General features: G+C 38.3%; 1 protein-coding gene across 2 annotated transcripts; it reads right to left on the bottom strand.

Annotated features, from left to right (window-relative positions):
- Positions 1-13,210: 13,210 nt before the first annotated feature.
- LOC126184616 (acyl carrier protein, mitochondrial) lies at positions 13,211-20,529 on the bottom strand. 2 transcript variants are annotated; one of them, XM_049927077.1, is made up of 4 exons: positions 20,317-20,529; positions 18,353-18,469; positions 14,518-14,605; positions 13,211-13,589 (listed from the first exon to the last, which is right to left on the bottom strand). In XM_049927077.1, the coding sequence occupies exons 1-4, from the start codon at positions 20,473-20,475 to the stop codon at positions 13,498-13,500; spliced, it is 456 nt and encodes a 151-aa protein (XP_049783034.1). In that variant the 5' UTR covers positions 20,476-20,529; the 3' UTR covers positions 13,211-13,497. The 2 variants fall into 2 exon arrangements, with proteins under 2 accessions (XP_049783034.1, XP_049783042.1); XM_049927085.1 differs by lacking the exon at positions 18,353-18,469 and adding an exon at positions 18,213-18,320 and having other exon boundaries at positions 20,317-20,528.
- Between the last annotated feature and the right edge of the window lie 658 nt (positions 20,530-21,187).

Genomic DNA, 21,187 nt, shown 5'->3' with positions numbered 1-21,187 from the left:
TTTAATGACACAATTTTTCTCCACCCTATGTAGTTAAGAGTATCTATGCACCAGGTGGTGATCATCTCCATGTCTCTACATTTTGGAACAAGTGTATTTGCTACTTGCTAGGTGAAAATGTAAAACTGTTATCAAAGGCTCTCTGGAAATTGAGAAGCGTGACGCCAACTTCTACTGTACCTCGTGCCTTCTGAATCTCCTGAACAAATTGAGCAATCTGGTTTCAAATGGTCAATGCTTGTGGAAACCATGCTGATGCCTTCAAAGTATTTTTTGAATGTCTAGGCAAGTTATTACATGTCAGCAAAAAACTATTTTCCACAATATTGCAATATATCTGTCCTGTGACCCTTTTGGAGTTGAATGACCTGTAATTTTCCATCACATGGCATACTTAAGTGATTCACTGATAAACTGTTCCTAGGAGAGAGACCAGTTCTTTTATGCATTTAACATAGAATCTAACAGGCACCAGATCTGCACCTATATACTTTTATACCTGTTTTTTGCACTTGGGCAATGGTCAAAGTTAGGAATTGTACTGTGATCAAATCAAAAAGCTGGATCCTGTTTTTTGACAGCAGATCAAATATGTTTCCCTTACAGTTGTCTCATGAATCGCTCAAGATAAAGTTCAGAAACTGCATTTAGTATAATGCCATAAGATTATTTGTTCCTGCCTCCTACACTAACTGCGTGCAACTCTCAGTCTAACACTGATAAATTGAAATATTGCCCCTTACTTTACCTTGTTTGGAGAATTTACACGTTTTCTCCAAAGTTTTCCAACATTTCAATACTTGGTTGATAGATGAATGATACAAACTTGTGATTATTGTTTTAGGGCATAATTTACGCTTAACACTCTTTCAAGTGGTGTGTGTGTGTGTGTGCTTTTACCATCAATGAATAACAGTAGTTCTTAGCCTGAACTCTTCTGCAATTAACAATTTAGATTTATATTGTTCCATAAAATTTTAGGCGAACTGTCGGATGTCTTCTGGCAATCTTCAGGTGGATTCTGACAGGAAAGGCACTGAGCTCATGTGATTAAGACCCTGCCGGAGCACATGCGTGGTGTGTCTAGTTGGTGTTGCGCATGCACTGTTTGTCTGCAAGTCTGTGCTCTATGTCGTGTGCCCTCCTTGGTGGAAACTAGCTTCATCGATATCAGATTGCTTGTCTTCGCATGGCAAATGACACTGGCTATGCAGAGCACAAAGTTTTTCTGACTTGATTCCATGCAGAATTTAACTGGAAACCACCATCTCCATTAATAAGGGGCTCAGGCAGTCATATTTCCACTGAATCATTGATGATGGAGCTCCAAAAGTTTGACTTATGGGCCACAATTTTCATTTGGTTGTATTTCATCAAGTGACCAGTGGAAATACAATGTTCAGCAATAGCAGACTTATTGGCATGAAGGTGAGTATACCACTGATGTTCTATGATGCATTCCTGCACTGGTTGCATTGTTTGTCCTATGTAAGATTTTTCACATTTGCACAGAATTTTGTAAACACCCGCCCTGCACAGCTGTGTCATCTTTAACAGAGCCCAATAGTGCAGAGATTTTTGGAGGAGGACGAAAAACTGCTTTAATTGTGACTTCTTAATATTCTGCCAATTTTGTCTGAAATATTTCCAATATGTCGTAAATAAGCAGTCATTTTGAAAGCCTAATCCTCTTGTTTGTCTTGTCGTTTGTACATCCATAGTGCTGGGACAATCCAGTGTTCAGGAACACAGTTTGCTGGTGGTCCAGTTCCGTTTGCAGATTATCAGCATCCAAGATGGTATAGGCTTGGTGGATTAAGGTCTTTAGAACACGCATCATTTGTGTCAGATGCTGCCAACTAGTAGCTTGCAGATACAGGTCTGTATGAGAGGGCTTTCAAAACACCAAATGCCCAAGTGTGCCCTCACTCTTCCTTCACACCAAAACATCTAAAAATGACAAGCAACTGTCTTTCTCCGTCTCCATAGTAAGTTTTATGTTTTCATATAGGAAATTCAGATGTTGCAGAAACTCTCGGAGACTGTCCAAACCATGAGGCCAAACTATGAAAGTTGCATCAATATACTGCCAAAATGCTGTTGGTTTCAAAATAACTGAGGCAAATGCTTGCTCTTCAAAATCTTCCATAAAAAGATTGGCCATAGGGGAGACAAAGAACTCCCCATTACAACAGTCAGATTGTTCCAAAAACTTGTTAAATAAAAAAATACCTTGAGGACAGTGTGCTTGAAAAAGCTGCAAACCTATTGCCGATGAGATACAGTGAGTCCACAAGAGGCACATTTGTAAAAAGCAAAACTGACCAACAAATTGTTGCTTTCCAGCTTAAGTAACTGAAATCAGCTGATAAAATCACTAGAATCTCTTATATGATGTGGACACTTGCGTACAATGGGTTTCAGTAAAGGTACCAAGTATTTGGCCACAACATAGGTGGCTGCTCCAATATAGTTTAAGATAGGACGTAAAGCCACACATCCTTTGTGAACCTTGGGTAGTCAATACAGCCTACTTGGTCTCAGTCTCCTAATGACCTTCTTTGGTAGAGAACTATTAGATAGAAGTTTTGTTGTTTTCCACATCTACCGATTGGTAGAATCTCTATTGATTTTGCAATACATCGAGTCACTCAATAAAACTTTGATCTTATTAATATAGTCCTCCCATTGCATAAGAAAAGTAATATTGCCTTTATCCGACTTACATACTTACCATATCCACATCTGCTCGTAAATTATGGAGGGCTGCTCCTTCTATAGGCAAGATGTTATGCTGCAGTGGTGCGGCTCTTGTCAACACACAGCAAGACTGCTACATCCATTGGAAGATGGTGCACAGTTTCTTTGGTAGAAAGTACACAGCTTCTTCGATGGAACTGACAAAGTCTACTAGTGATGGTGGAACAGGTTTAGGGGCATAATTAAGACATCTTTGTAACCGGATCGTCAGATAGGAATTCCCTGGAAAGTCGGTCAATCTTCGCACTCTGCTTCAACGTAGCCTTGTCGTGGATCCAGTTTGCATTGGCCCATGTTACATCATCCATCCAGTCGAAAGACTACAATGATAGTCTTACTGCTACTTCTAAATGCAAATAATACATATCTCTGGACACAGAATCCAATACATGCCGACTAAAACAAATCCTTTCTCTCACCAGTGCCATGCTCACCTTGCATTTAATATTGTTTTCTGTGGTGATATTAATAAAATGCACAATTCTGGCAAACTTTGGAAATATCAGTGAGCTCAGTAATCTCACTCTTCTTTCATATAACTTATCAAATCTTTGAATAAACTGCATCAATTCCTCCTCTCTTTTTTTTTTTCCTGACCCATAACTACACATGACCTTTCATGGCTCTGCAGAGCACTACTTAACTGCTCATTCTGTATACTTACAGTTCAAAAGCCCTCCTGTGCATACCACACTCTATTAGAGTAGTTATATCCAAGGTGTAGTGCTTGTGGGACCTTTCAAGTTACACCCAGCAATTCTCCACTTAACTGTACAAGTCTAGAAACCTCCATTTGGCTTGTTTGCAGAGTCCCTTGTACAAGCCTTCCTCTTGACTCCAAACCTAAGGGCATTGCAAATCCTGTGGACAGTGCTGCAAATCATAAACTTTGATTTCACACCACAGTCAGGTCTAACAGTCTTCTCAACTTTCAGCCAGCCACCACAAGGAACAAAGGATGCTCTCAGAACCAAGGCAACAGGCATTATTTGTTGCCGACACACAGCACAGCTCTCAGCTGTCTGCAACCAGTGTGTTAAATAGTTACCAGTAGAACCTCAAATGTCTTGTGTGAAGTCTGCACATTCTCTGCTTCTCCTCCTTGGACTTGCTTGTAGACATAACTGTTTTATATTTGGAGACTATCACCTCACTAATGTGGGAGCCTCCCTCCTTATCCCCCCCATCACTCCCTCTCTATGCAAATCCACACTGTACGGGAACAATGCATCCAGTACCAACAGATGAGGTAGCTCAGTTGTACTTTCAGCAATGAGTAACACTTCACAAGCATACTGGACAAAAAAATTAGTTGCCTCCAGGAGACAGTACACTAATACAGTGGAACCGCACTTAACGAGCACCTTCCATAATGCACAATTCGCATAACGAGCAAAACAAATTGTAAAAGAATGACTAACTTAACAAGTAATGTTTCGCGTAATGAATGACAATGATTTAGTGTCTGTGACACACTATCATACTTTACACTAATTTATATGGGATAAATTGTTGTGCTTAATCAATGTTTCGCACTAAGAGTAAGATTCTGGAATGAATTACACGCGCTATGCAAGGTTCTACTGTACCTTGTAATACCCAGCCAGCAACCATTTGACACCTCGGTAAACAATCCATTTCATCTACAGAGACAAAAATGAGATATTTTCCACTGTTTTTTTCCTAATTTCCCTGACACATTTGATATTCTCTGATTTCCAGGACTTGGGGGCGACCCTGTATTAACAATGGAAAGACTTGATAACGAGATTTTCACTCTGCAGTGGAGTGTGCGCTGATGTGAAACTTCCTGGCAAATTAAAACTGTGTGCCGGACTGAGACCTGAACTCGGGATCTTTGCCTTTCGCAGGCAACTACTCTACCATTTGAGCTAACCAAGCGCAAATCACACCCCATCCTCACAGCTTTACTTCTGTCAGTACCTTGTCAGAGACGAGGTACTGGCAGAAATAAAGCTGTGAGGATGGGGTGTGAGTCATGCTTGGGTAGCTCAGATGGTAGAGCACTTGCCCACAAAAGGCAAAGGTCCTGAGTTCGAGTCTTGGTCTGGCCCACAGTTTTAATGGAGAGACTTATCATTTTGCCTGTGAACAAACCACTGTCCGACACTGTAGCCATCGAATTTTTAAGTGCTTGGTACTCCTTCCAGCTGTAGTATGTGTATATATGTAGCCTAATTGCACTTCTGTCAAAATTGTCTGTCTTAGTCAGATGACACGATTCCTTCCTCAACTTCCTACATGTCACAATAACAGGGCAGTAACTGGCAGCCCATTTATCATTTGTGACTCTCTTTAGTGTCCCTGTAGAAATGTTCAGTGTTTCTGCCACCCTGTCAATCACTTTACTCACTGATATCAAAGGGTCACCATTGGTCTCTTTCCCTTCCAAAGTAAACATGCAGTGTATATATAAATTTGCTTGCTTGAGATTTCACTGTAGCTCCTATTCCAAAACTCCTCTTTGTATTAAAGGAAGCCATTTTCCACACACACATGGCAAGAACTTCACAGAATTAGTGGAATGCACTAATATACATACAAACTCGAACAAAGCACATGGCACCACTGAAGCAGTGGCTGCCTAGAACTACAGCAACACTAGCCTGCCATGGTAACGTGAACAAAATCTCATGATCTGATAATGCACCAAGGCCACTTCAACTGTCAGAGCTCTTTTCTCGCCGTACAGATTATACAAAAGTATGCAAGCAGCCCAGTGAAGATGAAGATGACTGTCATCACAATGGAATTTGGGAGTGTCCATCATGGAGGTGTGGAAGAAAGAGCAATGCCTGGTCACCAGTGATGTTGAAAGAGAGATCCTGATCCATGTTCTCAAGGTACTGAATGGGTGGACACGAGTTATGGTTGAAAAAACACCCTCAAAACTCGAAGAATCACATCTGGTCTGAACTACACCCTCAACAAGCAGCAGATTAAATGAATCATTGGGCTTTCAATGCTCTTGGTGACATTCATTGTTTGAAAAGAGGCAAAAAATTTTGCTTGGCTAGTTGGACAACACTAGGTGTTTCCAGTTAGCTACTGTCAATTTTGTGTAGTTTGCCCCACTGAAGATTTGTAGGTTCATGTGCTGCTGCAGCAATCACTTTTTGGAAGGTACCTGACTCCAAATGTCTATTTTATGCAGTTCCCTTCACAATTTTGGCTTAGGAACTGATTCTGAAGAACCTGCGTTCACTGACAAAAGTAATTACTGTCGGGTTTGAAACCAATTGTCATTGACAGGTTATGACAATTGTCTGTGAACCCTGTTGATTAGGTTTTTTTCACGGTCTTTATTCTTATGCTGTTACATGGCTGTCAGTGGTGCACCATTCCTTGTAGACACATCGGACAATCTGCATTGATACACCAACAAATTGGGCTGTGACATTCATGGTGTTGTCCTAGGCATGCCCATTATATCACATCAAATCATCTTACTGCGCTGATTACTCATGTGTGTGTTACAGGGGCATGTACATTAAGGGTGCACGCTTACACACACACACACACACACACACACACACACACACACACACACACACACTGCTATGACTTACGTGAGCAGCAGATGGTCACAGTTCTATACTATCTACAGGCCTTCAAAGCTTATGGTATGCTCTTTGAAGGTGTGATTAATATTTTTATTTTCTGGTGAGCTAATTTGTTATCGAGCCTCATGGCTTGATGTAATTGATTTTCTGAGTCTCGTTTAATAGGTTTGGTGCATTTTGTGTACTACGGACTGAGTGGATAAAACAAGGTCTTCCAGACATCAACTAGTCATAGTAAATTCCCTCTTCCGGATAAAAAAGAAGATATTCTTGGTGGGGAGAGGAAAGACACACAGGATCCTACGTCATTGTTTCATAACATTTAAGAACCAAATACAAGAATCCATAGAATAAACATGCATGGATATGGCTTCAGATCATAAACTAGTCATGACACTGAGCTTTCCAAGCACGACTCAGAATGCCCCCCCTCACAGAATTCACTTCCAGCAGTATACTGTCTTATATTTGGGATAAATGAAATGTCAAATAACTTGCATGATTATTCTGGTCAAAGTGGAAGAAAATGAATATTTGAATGATTAAAACTTTTCCTGAAAAGAGAAGCAGATCCTTTGCTAGTATAAAATGCAGAAAGACACGTTTATGTTAAGAGTGGTACATGGCAGGATCGCAGCTTGTTGCCTAACTTGGGTGTTGAAGAAGTAACTGAGGAAATAAACAAAATTTTGGAAGAGGAATAAAAGAGAGGGTAACAGTTACCAGCGCAAAGGCAGGTGAATCATACAGTCCATCTGGCTGGAAATGAGTAAGACTTGGAACTATTGAATCCAGTGGACTGATTAGTGAATAGCATAGGTTATGGATAACAAAACAAAGATGAAAATTATAAATATTAGCGGGAAAAATGGGAAGGTGTTAAACGTCAAAATTTAGGAAGAGAGAATAGAGTAATGTAGGTAGAAAAATTATGCAAGCTGGATGCAGCAAGGTAGGCAACAGAAACAGGTGCAGAACACTTTCTTCAACGAAAGAACATTGAACTGAGAGATTTTATGAAAAGGAAATGTAAATGTGAGAAGAAAAATGGAAGTATTTTAAAGGTGGGGCTACAGAAAAATGTTAAAATGGACAGATAAGTGTAAAAAAATGTATTAGGAATGTATGAAAAAGTTCTTATTAAAAGAAGGGAAAGTTAATGGGACATGTTATCCAAGAATACCTAAATTTGTACTGGGAGCAGCAGAAGAGAGGAAAACTGAAGGAGAAATACATGGATGAAGTTATGTTTAACAAATCCTGAAGAAAATTAAGAATAGCACGCACACACAGATGGAAAGATTAACACAGAGTTTTACTATGTTCTATATTTCTGAAGAATTTGCCCCTGGGAAAAACCTAGTAAAAACATTGGATACCAGCCTTTTTCAATAGCTTTTGGCACCTACAATGCGATGACATGAGGTGATGAATGTATGAATCACGCTATCTTAAGTGATTATACAGTCTCTGCTTTAACAAATTTGATGAATCGCCTAATGCAGGACTTGTGACAACTTGGAGAATCACGTTAGCGGAGAGATGTTTACAGTAATGCGCTTGTTACTTTCAGTTGGGTAATTGAGACTGTTCCAGATGATTGCATACATACCTTTTGATGTAGGATCTATCCCCCAGAGAGCCTCAATCAACAGATCATGTTGCTGAGACCTGTACTGCCTTAAGGGTTCTTAAGCCTTTGCTTTTTGATCTTAGTTTACACATATCTTTACCGTCAAACTGCTTCTGAATATATTATGTTGTCTACCAGTCTATAGTGCTCAGGGCACTGAACTATGAAATTTTCAGCAACTCAGACACTTTCCAGTGATTTGAAATGCTTGGTCTAACTTCAAGGATGTTAATTAGTCCTGACATTCATTATTTCTATGAGCTGGACATCGTAACTGTGCTAACTCTTCCTGTGTAACAGCAAGGCCAATTCTGTTTCCAAAGTAGTAGTTGTTTTTCGATTTTTGTATAGTGCCAGTAAGAATTGTTGCTTTGCCGAAAATGATCAGCCTCATTTTCAGCCTGATTATAATGTAACACACTACAGTCACTGCACTACACTTTAGTACACTGATGAGCAAAACTTAATGGCGAAAGTAACTTCCGCATGACGGGTCACTGCCAAGTACTATGGCTTTACAGCGTGGAACAGAAAGTAAAGCAAAGAAATACACAGTCAGACGAACAGAAATGATACTTTTAATCAAAGACTATTACCGCCATTCATGGTGGTCCCCTGGACATTACAAAATTTCAGGAGAACAATGGTTCAAATCCACATCCGGCCATCCTGATTTAGGTTTTTCACGATTTTCCCTAAATCACTTAAGGCAAATTTTGGGATGGTTCCTTCGAAAGGACACAGCCGTTAGCCTTTCTCCATTCTTCCCAAATATGAGCTTGAACTCTGTCTCTAAAGACCTTGTTGTCGATGGGACATTCCAAACACTCATCTCCTCCTCCTCATGATCATTTTGGTAGTCCACATGTTGTGTGGGGAGACAATCTTTGAACACAGTACAGCCACCAGTCAATGTTATTGTGGCACTGCACTCCTACCCCATGTGCATCTTTTCAGGCGTGCATTTGGCCCACACATCATTTCTGTGGAGGACAATGCAAGAGCGTTTTCATCAGCGCAGGTGAAGCAGCTATTGCAATGAGAGGATACTCAGCAAATGGACTGTCTTGCTGATTTGCCCAACTTAAACCCCATAGGGCACATGTAGGATGCATTGTGGAGACATATTCCAGCACGTTCACATGCACCAACGAACATCTAGCAGTTGTAAAGCACACCGGTGGAGGAATAGAACATTGTACCACAAGAATTCATTACCAACCTTGTAGCCAACATATGCACTGCCACCAATGGTGCTAATACATTCCATTAAGAACCATGTCCCACCTTCTGCAATATCCAAGGGGCCATGATAAATTGTGACGACTTCATTGTAATTATTGTCTTTAAATAACACGGACAGTTCTGTTCATCTCATCGTGTACTACTTTCAGTAACCTGTATTACAGTGTAGTAGTTCTTTGTATGTATGGTCCAAGTTTCATCAAGTTATATTACTTGGCATTTTGACACATCATGCGGAAGTTACTTTTGTCATTAAGTTTTGCACACTTGTATACTTTAACTTGGAGATGACTTTGGCATTAACAAGAAGCTGAGACTTAGCTGTGATTGTATTAACACTCACTACTTTGTACTTTTAAATTTTTTTGTGGGGTGGGTAGGGGGGGGGGGGTCACTTGACTCCACACACTACAGAGGAATTGCCTTCCTGAACATGTGGTGCAAGATCCTGTCCAACTGTAAAAGAGCAGGCAACATCTATGTACTATGACATACCACCAAAAAAATGTGAACTATGGCAAAGACCTTTACATGCTCTTCACAGATAAAACTTCATTCATCTGAAGATTCTGTCAGATTTCCTAATCAAATTTGGATACCCAAGAAACTTTAGAGTTTGTCTCACTGATTCAAAATGCACAGTGAAGCTCAGAAACCAAATTGAGAAGAGCATTAACATAATCACAGGGCTGAAACAAAGAGATGGTGTATCACTGATATAATTCAACATGGCTCTAAAAACTATAAGAATTTTGAAGGGATGAAGGTCAAATGTCAGAAAATTACACATAATGACAACATACCCACAGAAGCTCTCCTGCTCCTGTGGGTAAAGTTTGGAAGGTAGGAGACGAGGTACTGTGAGGAAGGGGCGAGAGTCGTGCTTGGGTAATGATTTTCTCTGGTATTCTAAAAGGTGTTCAGCAACTGAATTTCTCATTTGCAACCCACTTGGTACATCATTAGTTTCTCATAACAAAGTAAAATACTGACTTTGGTTCAGAATCAAGTAATCATTTTTGAGGAACAATATTTTTTGCCTTTAAGGGTCGGGGGGAGGGGGGGGGGGTTGTTGTTGTGGTCTTCAGTCCCGAGTCTGGTTTGATGCAGCTCTCCATGCTACTCTATCCTGTGCAAGCTTCTTCATCGCCCAGTACCTACTGCAGCCTACATCCTTCTGAATCTGCTTAGTGTATTCATCTCTTGGTCTCCCTCTACGACCTCCACACTGCCCTCCAGTACTAAATTGGTGATCCCTTGATGCCTCAGAACATGTCCTACCAACCGATCCCTTCTTCTAATCAAGTTGTGCCACATGTATGAGAACTTTTGTAACAAATCAGTTCAAATACAACAAAAGTATGCAAGTACACACACATAAATGACTGTCGTAATTGGCAAGATTTTGGAGTCAGTGGCTACTACTTCAGGCAGAAGTGTTGTGGGGAAGGAAGAGGGGTGAAGGAAAAGGACCAGACATGTTTGGGAAAGTGGTAGATTTCGGTAAAGTCACCAATAACCACGGGTCAGGGGAGACTTACCGTATGGGATAAGAAGGCAAGACAGACTGGTGGGGACTGCATTGGATGAGACTTGAACGTGGACAACAGGGTAATATGCAGACAGAGATTACTGCTTAAACATCATTCACGAGTTAATAAGAGTGAAAAGCTATGTGCATGGTACATAACAGAGGTGGGAGGGGGGTGGTGAAAAATAGACAGGAAAGCAATGAAAGATGTAGAAAACTTAAAGCGAAGAAAATAGTAGTTACAGTGGGTAAATTAAGTCCAGGTGGGTGGCAAGAACCAAGGACAATTTGTAGTTCTAGATCCCATATGAAGTTTTGAGAAACTGGTGCCTGGAAGAAGAATCCAGATGGTGCGTGTGGTGAAACAGACGCCCGAGGTCATGAATGTCACTTTGCAGAGCATGTTCTGCAACAGGATATTCTGAGTTGCCAGTATACACCCTCTGCCTATGCCCATTCATCCTAATTGATAATTTGGTGGTAGTCATGCCGATGTAGAAGGCCGAACAGTGTTTACATAACAGCTGGTATATGATGTGTCATTTCATAGATGGCTCTCTCTTTGATAGTATATTACAGTGCTGTTATAGGTGGTGGTAGGAGGCTGTATAGGACAAGTCTTACAGCAGGGACACTCACAGGGATAGGAGCCATACGGCAGCGAGATGGATGCAGAAGGAGCATAGGGTCTGACAAGAATATTGTGGAGGTTGGGAGGGCGACGGAAAGCTATTGTAGGTATAGCGGGCAAAATTTCAGACAGAATGGATCTCATTTCAGGGCATGATTTTAGAAAGTCATGTCCCTGTTAAAATAGCTGATTTTTATATTCCAGGCCATGATAATACAGGGTCAGCAATGGTTTGCTCCAAATTTATTTTTTGGAGGGATCAGCAGTACCAGTATTGGATGTAATGGCCCAGGAACTCTGCCTTTTAACTAGGCTGGTGGGGTAACACCATGCAATGAAGGCTTGAGGTGAGAATTGTGGTGGATTGCTGTAAAGAGTCTGCATCCAAATACTTTGGCTAGTCCATTTCTTGTGTATTCCTTGCACTGGCACCGTGAGTCAAATGTCATGTGATTATTGGAGCAAGGTCCATCTGTACTGAGCAATTTGTCGACCAGGAAATCTTGGGCCTATTCAGACAAGTATTGGTTGATATGTCTTACCCTTTGGCATTGTTCAAAATACATTTGTACAAAACTTAAAAGCCAAAGCTTCATTCGTAAATATAGGACAAGCCCTATGTTAATCTATTAAACAACAAAAATGTTGACCTCTGCAGCAGTAGCTTACTCTGCAAATGTACGCTGACCCCAGACTTCTCGACTGATGAATTTCAGAAAAAACATCATCTGAAAACCGGATAAATGGTAACTGTCTGGATCAGGAGAATGCCTCACAACAAGAAAGCCTTTTAAATACCCTCCACTGATGAAAGAACAACCTAACAGATCCAAATGCTAAATATAGTTTTCTCTATTTTTATTGCATCTCTTAACCACTGGAATTTCAACTGTTGAAAGCAGTGGCAGCCAACCATCCTGTCTCCTTACAATTTTAATTGTCTGTGTGATACAATCATCTCAAAGTTTGAATAAGGTAAGGAAAGTTCTGGGATTATGTAAATAAGCTAGGAGTTAAGGAGCCAACTTACCAAGTTGTAGAAGCACCAAGTTAAAAAAAATCCGAAAGCATCATGTTTTTTTGTGCTTGTCGACAACTCAGCCCTTCCACTCTTCGATGAGTTGCTCTCCTTATCTCAAAGTTTGTTGTGTTATGATAGCATGCGCGCTCTTCATGTTACCCAAACCTCGATCCTTCTGAGAATAGTAAACACTAAAACCCTTTCAAAGCAGTGCTTTTTTTGTTAACAGCACATGAATATGTTAATTACAGCTTTCTTCGTCCTACTTAGCATGCATACAAAATATGGAATGTGTATTTATTTCATTGACAAAAATACAGCAAATCTGGCAAAACAGCAAAGATAAAATGGGCATAGCAATAATTATGGTTTACACATAAACAACAACATAGAACAGAAATGAATGGATTACATTCATTGTGAGTTGTTGACTGTGTGTAACTGGAGGTAAAAGGAACCCCCAAGTACATCATGTACGTTTTGTTAGCTTTTCCAATTCCTCATTAACACAAAGAGAATGAAATGCTAACTTACAGACATTATGGTTTTCAGGAACCACAGTTAATTATAACTGGACAGGAATAATTTATATTTTGATGTATCTTACTCGCATATGTTCTTCAGACTACACCATTTTTTGGGAGATGAGGTAACAATTTACCGATCTATATTCCAGCCCAAAAGAGAAACTTCATCAATAATTGGCTTTAGCACCAATTCCACTCCACAACACAGCCAAAATTGAAAGTTATAATTTATTACATTTTCAACAAAAGGAGAAAAACTGAAAATAAATGAAATCAAATGAATTTAGCCAAAATGGCAGTTTACTTCAACAGTAACACCTGATCAGATTGAAACAAAGTATCACACTTAGTTCACATATAATGTTCCTCCATGACACAAATGTCCTAAACACTTATTTATGTACAGTGTTTGTGACTGAATTATTGAGTGACTTCTGGCAACAAAAACTTACAAAAATTAAAAGTGATGGCTAGCATCTTCAAATTTCAATCTAAATTCCATCCAATCACTGGCGGGCAGTCTACGGTACAATATACATATATACGGTGTAAGCAAAGGACACTTTCACTCATATACATCTTCTTTGTCCGCAATATATCTTACGATATCAGCGGGCCTCACTAGTTTCTCCGCATCTGAATCTGGAATTTCGAATCCTGGAAAAAAGTATGTCAGTTAGATTTCAAAAAGAGAACTACAAAATGACAGGTAAGTATTGTACAATGTTAGATAAAAATGACATGCAACAAATATAAAGAATAAACAAAATAGTTAGAACCTCCAAAATTTAGAGTTCTGGAAAACTGATATACTATCAAAGGAAAAGGTCATGTTCAGCATATTGATTTTGCAGTTTTATTACCTGATACTTTCATCTGTTCTAAACATATCAGCTTCAACTATCATTGGTCATCTATACAACCTTGTGCAACAAGGTGAATACTTTAACAATTTATGTATACACAGATCATGTTTACTTAAGATGGGACACCATACACATTTTTATAAAATGGCCTAAGATAAACACTAATGGCTGAAACTATCCAGTTATGTATTAAAATTTCTATTTGTTAAAGGGTTAAGTGGAATATGGTTGAAAACTGCGTACTGTGTATTACACATCTCACAGTATTTGTGTTTTTTGTGTGTCTTATCTCCTTATGTTATTTCATTCTTTTACATGGAAGTGAAGATTAAAGTTTAATTTCCTGCTGATAACTAGGTCGCCAGAGACTGAACACAGCCTATGACAGCTAAAGGATGGGGACGGAAATTAGTCATGTCCTTCTCAAAGGAACTATACATACACACAGTTGCCTTAAGTATTTCGGAGAAACAGCAGAAAACCTAAACTGGACGATTGAATGGAAATTTGAATCCTCTTATTCCAAAGTAAGAAAGAGATATAAAATAAGTTAGCTGTGTTTCCGACAGTCAGTCATTGATGCACAATGTTTTGGCGGAGTTAACCATTTTTTAATTCGACTTTTTTTTTTTTTTTTTTTTTTTTTTTTTAAATAAGTACATGGCAAGAGAAAATTACAGTGCTAAAATTTTAATTACAGTACATAAATAATAATTTACCAAATTCATCCTCCATCGCCATTATGACTTCTACATGATCAAGAGAGTCCAAACCGAGATCATTCATAAAATGGGAATCCAAGGTGAGCTGTTGAAAATAAAAATAAGATTTTATAGTTTTTCTTTAGGAATTCAATGTACAAAAAGTCACATGCAAAGACAAATTTCTGTTTTATTGATGCTAAAAGACAATTTAGATAAATATAATTTTTCATTGTGACAACAATGTTGTGATTCAATAACTTTGCAAACATGTAACAATGTCCTCAATTTCTCTGTTAGGCTTTGTAGAACTTTATGAAACTTCCTTGGTATTCTGCACAACAAATTACAACAAGGCAAGAAAAGTTTTTGACATTAGCGTTGTTGATCTCTTAATATACAAATCAAACAAAGCAGAATATTAATACTTTCCTGGAATTTGGGCTCAATTTATAAACAGTTCTTAAGCTCTGATGAGACCAGCTAGCATTTTCAGTGGATTACCTTTCATTAATTACTGCAGACTGATAATGTGCTTGGAACAACTCATGCAGGCATGCACAATTACATCTGAATTGACAGAAAATTGATAATGTTTTGAAACTATTCAGCTGTGCAGTGCTTTGAAGTAACAACACAAATCTTGGAGACTAAGAATAAACCTGTGCATCTGATAAATGGAGCAATTAGATTTAATATAATGTCTCAAGTCACTGGCTAACCAGTAACTGAACAGGAAGCAAAGTCATAGACTTCAGTTAAGCATAAAGTGAATCAATGACAACAAAGCAGCAATTCAGAAGGTCACAGAAGATGTTTGAATTGGAAATATCCGCAGCTTTTGCAATTCCCGAGAAACTGACATGGGCACATTGTTCATTTAGAATGCCAGTTGTGTTAGATAAATGTTAGAGATCTATTTCTTAACATAGTTTTTAAATGCAACATCAAATTGTGAATAAAAGTGAAACTGTAGAGCTGCACAATAAGCCAACATCATTAAAACCAATAGGCCTACTCCTTTCGAGGAATAAAAGTAGCACACACAACTGTGCTTTTGTAACTAAACCAAATCTGTCACACTTAATAATATTCACACATTAGTTACTCATAATGATCACTTGCAAGGACACACACATAGAACTACCTCTCACTGCTACAGAAATCATCAATGCAATGGCATTCTGAACATGTATGACAATTATTAGACAATTCAATGGATGTATTTCACTGAACAATAATACACCTGAAACGAGATTAAGAAATTATTTTCTTTTCATACAGGACGTATATGTTGTCTAACCACACTGTTGTCTATAAGCTTAGTGTTTAACCTTTAGGCATGAGATGGCACATGATATGCTGATGGTATTTTCTCATCATATGACTCACCATGAAGGGACAACAATTGCATGACCGTATCATGTAACCTGCCATGAAACAGCAATGGCAGCATGCCCTTAGCAGGCAACCTATTATGCTAGTGTGTCCTCGCCATGTGACCCTCCATGTGTACACGGATGGTAAACAATGGCATTCACTTAATGCTGTTTGCTCATACTGAGTGAGCTGCTCTGTATGAATTAGACAGTACTTGTGCATATTATGTTAAATTAATTGTTCATCTTCCTGTGTGCTGTAGCTTAATAGTTAATATATTATGTCCCATTTATATAAAAAAAATAGTGAAACTGAACTGTATCTTGGATCTGTTAAAATTACAGTTAAGATTTGTCTGATTTCAGTTTGACAGACACACATTTGCACTCTACACGCTGACTGCCATGAGCCCACTGGCAGCCACAGCAAAGTCTCATGCCTGAGGCCGTGGCCTGGTGGTGAATCATCTACCACTGTGTGCACGGCAGTCAACATGTTAAATAAGAACTGCATCACTACCAGAATTCCCAGATATTACATATGAAAAAGCAAGGAAGGTTACATTTTATATAAGTAACAGCAAATGTGAGCTTCATACAATAATAGCAAAATGTCAAGCCACATATTTTATCAGCCTGAAAATGAATTTCACCCTGCAGTACATTCTTTCAATGAAGAGAGTACATGAGCTTCTCTGACTTTGAAGCAAAGTAGTTAATCTCTCATTGTTTCCAATTACATGTCACTGTCATTCGTAAAATGTACTGAAGAAAGCAATTATTTGAACAATGTCTTTCCCATAAGATTATATGAATGCATACTTTCTTTCTTCGATTTTCTTGGAATGTCTCCTAATGCTTCATGTAAGGAAGTGGGAGGAGGGAAGGATGATTAGAGATTAATGTCCAGATAAGAGGATCATTAGAGATGAAAGCAAGAACATGGACTGGATGTGGGAGTTTAAGGAACCATCACATAATATACTGTGGAAAATCTAAATTTACGGACAGCAAGACGATTTGAGCACTGCTCCTCCCAAATGAAAGTCCAATGCATTAAACACTGTGTCATCCACCATGTTTACTCTTGTGCAAACATGTTGCTACTGTATGAATGTTTACAACTATTTTCTACTAACATTGCATTTTATAGATGATATCAAGAAATTGATTTTGATCAGTTTTTCAAACTCAGAGCCACAGTTATGATGATACTTTTGATTTTTTTACGGTTTCTCTCCTGCACATCACAAGTTATGTAAATCAAATGGTTTCTGTATGTTAAAGACAGAAATATTCAAGTAACAGATTTCTAATAAAACTAGATTTGATCTGGAATAAAATTGTTTGTCATAAGATAGACCGTCAAATGGATTACATTATCAATTACATTGTCTAATGATAACGTCCAGTAACCCTTAAAAAGATGCCTGAAATTAATCAGGATATCTAAAACCATTCCACAAGAAATAAACCGACAGTATCCAAGTCACTCCCATGGTGTTGAACAATGCACAGTTCCAAGCACAATATTCTAAGGTATGGATTCTACGTTAAACACCACTTCTGCTATCTCTGCTTTGTATGGAGCCAAAATTGGGACTGTACAACTTTAAATAGGTTTTCACATGGTGGTTTTCAACAGCCGATTTAAGATACACAGAATTTCATGTCACTGTTAAATCTTGCAACAAAATAAGTATCTACTTGGCCAACAAAGCATAAATAGCCTACTTTCTATAGCCGTAAACATTAGAAGCTTTATACTAACACTACCAATCTCCATTATGTTTGAGCCTGACAGTGGATAGGAGAAACATTTGTAAAATTGTGTATTATGTATGTTAAACATGCCTCAATGAATGTCTGAACATTAATTGGATAACTCAGCATGCAGACCAATCTCAAGAACTCGGAAAATAACAAATGCCACACATAACTAAGTCATGAAAGATATTATGCACTTTGTAAGGATATGTCATTTAGTTATGTAATGAACATTACACTGTACATATAACATGATTAAGTATGAATCTTTAACTGCGTAGGCAAATGTCCTGCTTTGTAACTTCCTAACAGATTAAAATTTTATACAATCTCTCAAAGATTATGCTACCCAAGCATGACATCTTGGTTCTTACAAGTGTTTCCTACAAAAGGGAAGAGTTCTGTGTGGAAAATGCTACTAGAACTTTAACATAAATCAGACCTTGTCTTGTTTTGTAGCTGACCTTTCATTCATAACAGTAACTGACTTCTACTCTATTGCAAAGAAAATATTGCTACTAAAATTAAATTATTTCTTACACTATTATATTTCATGTACAATCATACCTTATTTGGATCTACTTTATCATATAGCCTTAATACCAAAAGCACTCTGTCCTTTATAAGCTCAAGAGTGAGTGGTTCCTTGGCACTGTAAAATCGTTTTGGCGTTATCTGAAATAACGAAAGAAATAATATGAGTGTACCTTATCTGCAGTGACCTTGTCATAAGCTGCACAAACTTTAAGCACTCTTTCACGAATCTTGTCCATTGTTGGCTTAGCCTCGGCAAAGTGTCGGACATGTCCCTTCTGCCAGAAACCCTGTTATCGAGGTAAGATTTAACATCAGATACAATGGCTTAAGGTCCATAGCTAACTCATACTTAACTACAAGTTAAAATAGAAATCTCAAACCTTTTTCTGATACTTTCTCAGTTATGCAGTAAAATATTAGAATCGGACTAATGAAATTTCAACAATGCAAATCGAAATATTGTGCAAATCCTACAATGATATCTAGCTGCATATCTCAGAAAGCATAGAACATCAATGCCAAAACACTGAAGTTATGTCAAACATTTAAACAGTCTTTGTAATTGCACCATCAGCACTAACAGATCATTTCATTTTACACAAATAGTGAGCCATACCAAGAAACATAAGAACTGAAAATGAAACATTTACAGTAAGTGTATCCTTCAAATAACAAATTGACTACAATATAATTCAGTGGTCCATATGACTTAGGTATCACATTTCTTTTGGACACTGTCTTTTTCTCACACATCATAACCTCCCTCCCTCCACACTCATACACTACCTGCAAACAGTGGTAGGAAAATACATTTTTGTGCGGTTTTTTTTTTGTTAGGTCTGAGGAATATCGTTGCCCTGAAGCTTAGTGCCAATATTAATCTTGATGTGTCTGCCAACCACTCAGGACCTCAACTCTATTGTGAGTGTTTACTTTTGCACCTTCCAGTAGTTGTATTTAACGTCTCACAGATTGTTAGTTATAAGAATTTATTCTTGGTTAGTAAACAGGTATGGCAAGTAATGTATACTATTACAAGGTCACTGGGGTTATTGAATTCACATCTGAAAGGTTGACACTGCTGAAATTTAAATGTTTTCTTTAAAAAAATCTGCAGCTGCTATGTAATTTACAATCTTCAGACTGCAAACCACCCACAACTAATACACCTTGTATTTACATAACTTTAAGAAACATGTCTACAGTACTTTAATTATTTCCTCCACTGATCCAATACTCAATTCTGTTCCATATGACCTATGACTTGTGTAAGCATAACTACATCCATCATAAAATCAGATGGCAAGTTTCATATCTTAGAAACTATTTTCCAATAATGTATATCACTACTTAACTGCTAATTATTTTCAATGCTTCTTCAAACTCAAAGAATTCACAATATGTGAAGCACTGTATGCAGAACTTACTACACAATTCATTCATTCATATTCCTTTATGCTGTCTGCAGAGTGAAATACAGTAATTAAATTTCTACAAATGAAGCGGGCCACCTTCATTGTTTGCATCCGAACATGATTCTAATACTTGCGAAACACATGTCACTATTATGACATTTGGTTGCACAAACGCCTGCCTACTTACTTGACACTTCAGGTTTTATATAAATAAGCTACCTGAGCAATGGTCTAATGCTTCCCCACCACAAACTATGACTTCTACTTTAACACCGAAATCGCAGTGAGGCAGTAAGCACTTATCTACAAGAAGGTATGAATATAAGTATGTGCGCCTACAACTCATCTTAACCGAAATGCAATGCACTGAATAATGTTTGGTACCGGTCCTCATCATATAGGGAACAGGTATAATTTTATTCTGAAAGAACATGGTGTTATCTTGCTTGAAATGCTTATTCACAATATGAGGTAACCAACACACAAATCGGCTGGCCGATTTCAAATATCCCTGTGCACTTGAGGAAATATCGTGTTTTCGTTTACCACTCAGCACAAGGTGGCACATTTCCTGATGGAGAGGTGTTACACTATACTGTGAGAACCAGTCATTTTTTTATATGCCAACTGAGAAAATCACAATCTATGTTTACACATTCCGTGCAACTTTTCTTGTCTTGAGGTGTTAAAGCAGAACATTAATGCCGACAAGAACTAACCTGGCCGGAAAGTATTTTTGGCCTTTGAACTGTGTCTAACAGGTTGTTTTGGTGTAAATACTTCTGCTGCACACAAACTGCTGTCATTCTAGGCAAAGTCCTAAATGCACACACATTTCTCGCCAAGACACACCGCAAACCTTGTGCTATAGCAGCCATTTTCGCGCAATAGAACCTTTGCCACACTTCGACCCCCTGCTCCTTGAATGCTCTATTTTGTAGCAGCAACCAAAGATGGCTGAAGACGAACTCTTGAGGTGTCTGCAGATAACCACCACAATCTTAAAGTAAAAATTAGTTTAATCACGGGTAGCATTTAACAGCAATAAGAGCACTGCTGAACGACGGGGAGAGATGATCATCCTTTATTAAGTTCTTAATTAGCTTTCCTTGCTGAATTGTAGCTTGGAGTAAACAAAGATAAAGTGGTTAACATCGATATGTGGTCCATTTCTCCGCTCGGTACCGCGTGTTTTACAATGTTCAAGGCGATACAGAGGACCTGAAAAACTACCATGGCTTAGCCTCAAGCTGAAAATATTTCTGAAGTTGAGTTCTGTTTGAATGAGGTTTTGATGGGAACTCGTCTTGATCTGCTGCACAGTAACTGGTCGTTAATTGATTTGAAACGTTTTACTTTTCTAATCAAATGGATTTAATGTGGAATTGGCTGAAGTTATAAAATTTTGTGTGCAGTAATTTTATATTTAAAGGTATTCCAACAAATATTGCTTCCTTCATAACTATGACTATTCCTTTGTTGTATCTGACACTATAACGTTTTTTCACACGTTTCGTGTCATAAGCTTCCTTTTTCTGTTACATTTAATGCACTGCTCTGTTATTATATTGGTATAATTGTTCACAAATG

Source organism: Schistocerca cancellata, chromosome 1 (genome assembly GCF_023864275.1).
Source record: "Schistocerca cancellata isolate TAMUIC-IGC-003103 chromosome 1, iqSchCanc2.1, whole genome shotgun sequence".
Lineage (NCBI taxonomy): Eukaryota > Metazoa > Arthropoda > Insecta > Orthoptera > Acrididae > Schistocerca > Schistocerca cancellata.
This window is presented reverse-complemented; position numbering and strand designations above follow the sequence as displayed.

Excerpts from the sequence above, each read along its gene's own strand:
- LOC126184616 (XM_049927077.1), bottom strand. The coding sequence starts at position 20,475 with ATGGCTGCTATAGCACAAGGTTTGCGGTGTGTCTTGGCGAGAAATGTG. Across the intron at positions 14,606-18,352 it reads ACAAGGTCACTGCAGATAAG|CTCACCTTGGATTCCCATTT; the intron begins GTACACTCATAT and ends TATTTTCAACAG. Across the intron at positions 13,590-14,517 it reads GGCGATGGAGGATGAATTTG|GATTCGAAATTCCAGATTCA; the intron begins GTAAATTATTAT and ends ACTTTTTTCCAG.